Source organism: Morone saxatilis, unplaced genomic scaffold, assembly GCF_004916995.1.
Source record: "Morone saxatilis isolate NCDOM2014 unplaced genomic scaffold, NCSU_SB_2.0 Contig18, whole genome shotgun sequence".
Classification (NCBI taxonomy): Eukaryota; Metazoa; Chordata; class Actinopteri; family Moronidae; genus Morone; species Morone saxatilis.
The window spans coordinates 7,507,020-7,509,069 of NW_023339740.1; the positions used below are offsets into that span (position 1 = coordinate 7,507,020).

The window sequence follows — 2,050 nt, forward strand, 5'->3', positions numbered from 1 at the left end:
AAACTTTTTAGAGTAGTTTATTCTTATATGTATCTATATACATAAACATTTACAATGCACAATATGCAAGAGGTACAATCTATAATAACACTATAGGTATGGCACATAGGAAACAGGTAGAAAAGCTAAACGGTACTTGATGAACAAATGTGTGCTTTAGAAATAATGTGATTTGACAGGGTGAAGGATCACATGTAGTACAGCTGCGTTTTGAATGGAGCAGATAAAGCCTTTAGTAGGTTACTGAAGAGAAACTATGTATGTCTGATTATGTTAGGAGAGTAGAGAAGAGTGAAACTCCAGTGTCCTCCCTACTGCACAAGTGGCTCAGATGAATCCAACACTGATTTCATAGGTAGTATGACAATGGCTTTTTTTCAGAAGTCCAGCAGTGTATATACAGCATGGAAAATGCATTAATAAATGTGGCACAATAGTATATTCTTATGTTACTGGACTGTAACTGAACTGTTCAAAATACTGGACGATTAAAGTATATAAGAGTAGATAAAAAGCATGTTATCAAGGTCTCTTCTGGAGACCTGACAGTAGTACAGTACTGCGATAACATAAAGACAAACAAGAAGTACAATTTCATTTCAGGCACATTCATCATCAATTGGGAATTGCACTGCATTCAACTGGAAGAAATTAGTTGGCACTTCAGAACTGTGTGGCAAATGTATCAAAACCTACAGATTAAAGTACAAAGTGTCTTTGAACGTATTCTTCATTATAGAAATGTATTGAGTGGTTGTCATGCTGAGAGTCATTCCATAGCTTTGTAGATTCAATACAAGAGAAACACTCCACAAGAAGCATAATGTACACACACCATGATGATTAAAATGACCTCTTACTCAGAACATCATGTTACACCATTTTTATACAAACAAATCATATAATTCAATATCTGCAGTGTATACTTCACAATATATATTCAGATTACCAAATATCTTGACCAATATTTTCCCTTTTACTAGCTGCAAATACGACTATGGAGCAAAGTTTGTTTTTGATATTCTTTTTTACAACCATCACAGAACCCAGGCTGTAACTGCCTCATGTATAAAAATGAAGGGTGGTTTAATAATCCAGTGGAACCTCAGGTTAAAAAAAAACAAATAAAATACCACAAAGAAGTTGAGTTGGAGAAGAATCTTTTGTGGGATGGTCCTTGTAAAAAGGTGTAACAGAGGGAATAAAATGTTGTTTTAGATTTAGATTTAGACTCCTTAAAGGGACAGGCTCCAGTGAACACGGCTGGATCGGCGTATTGGGACCCTTACAAGTTTTCATACACTCCAACAAGAGGTTTCTGCTTCTCCTTTCCACATAGTAGAACCCCTGTGACTCCCCACGTTGTGTAAGATCCCCCCATGTGACTAAATTGTCACATGATATTCCACAACAGATCGGACGTGATGAATCCTTACTGATGGTGTGAGTTCAGATGCAGCAGGTAGCTATGTTGTGCTCCACAGAGGAGTTCTAGCAGTCACGGACAGCAAGGCGTGTTCATTGAACTGAGTAGGTGCTATAAAACAGTAGCCTCCTCTATGGCGTTGACCCATCTGAAACACAATAAAAGGAAACATGAGACTGATGGGAGACTTAAAGGGGCACTCCGCTGATTTTACATGACAAAGTCACTTTTCTAGTCCCTGAGGAGGGATATTTATCTGAACATATGCAACTGTTTTGTTCAATCCTCAATTTTGTACTCAGTCCAGTACTCTACTTGAGTTACAATCCACTACTGTCAATCTTCAAAAACACTGGATCCTTCATTTCTCATTATGCAACTAATAGTATCTTTTTGAGAGCCTCCCTGCGTGGGGACTCCTACCCTTTGTTAAAAATGTGTAGTCCCCAGGCCCAAAGAACAAAGCATGCCACAAACAGCCACATAGTCCATATAACAGTGCCATGCCATGCCTGTTGTCATCTTTCACCAATACCGACTTTAATGCTGTCAGATTAACACTCCTTACCATCTCACTATCACTAAAGGCAGCAGTTTTCCATAAGGTTCATGTAAGAATGTGGG

At 38.2% G+C, this 2,050-nt stretch overlaps 1 protein-coding gene across 2 annotated transcripts in view; it reads right to left on the minus strand.

Moving 5' to 3' along the window:
- The window catches only part of fgd5a (FYVE, RhoGEF and PH domain containing 5a), a 29,962-nt gene continuing 27,912 nt past the window's right edge, over window positions 1–2,050 (minus strand). For both annotated transcript variants that reach the window (XM_035661553.1, XM_035661552.1), the window contains exon 21: window positions 1–1,574. In XM_035661553.1, the coding sequence (XP_035517446.1) occupies window positions 1,538–1,574 (37 nt within the window). In that variant the 3' untranslated portion in view covers window positions 1–1,537. The remainder of the gene's footprint in view (window positions 1,575–2,050) is intronic.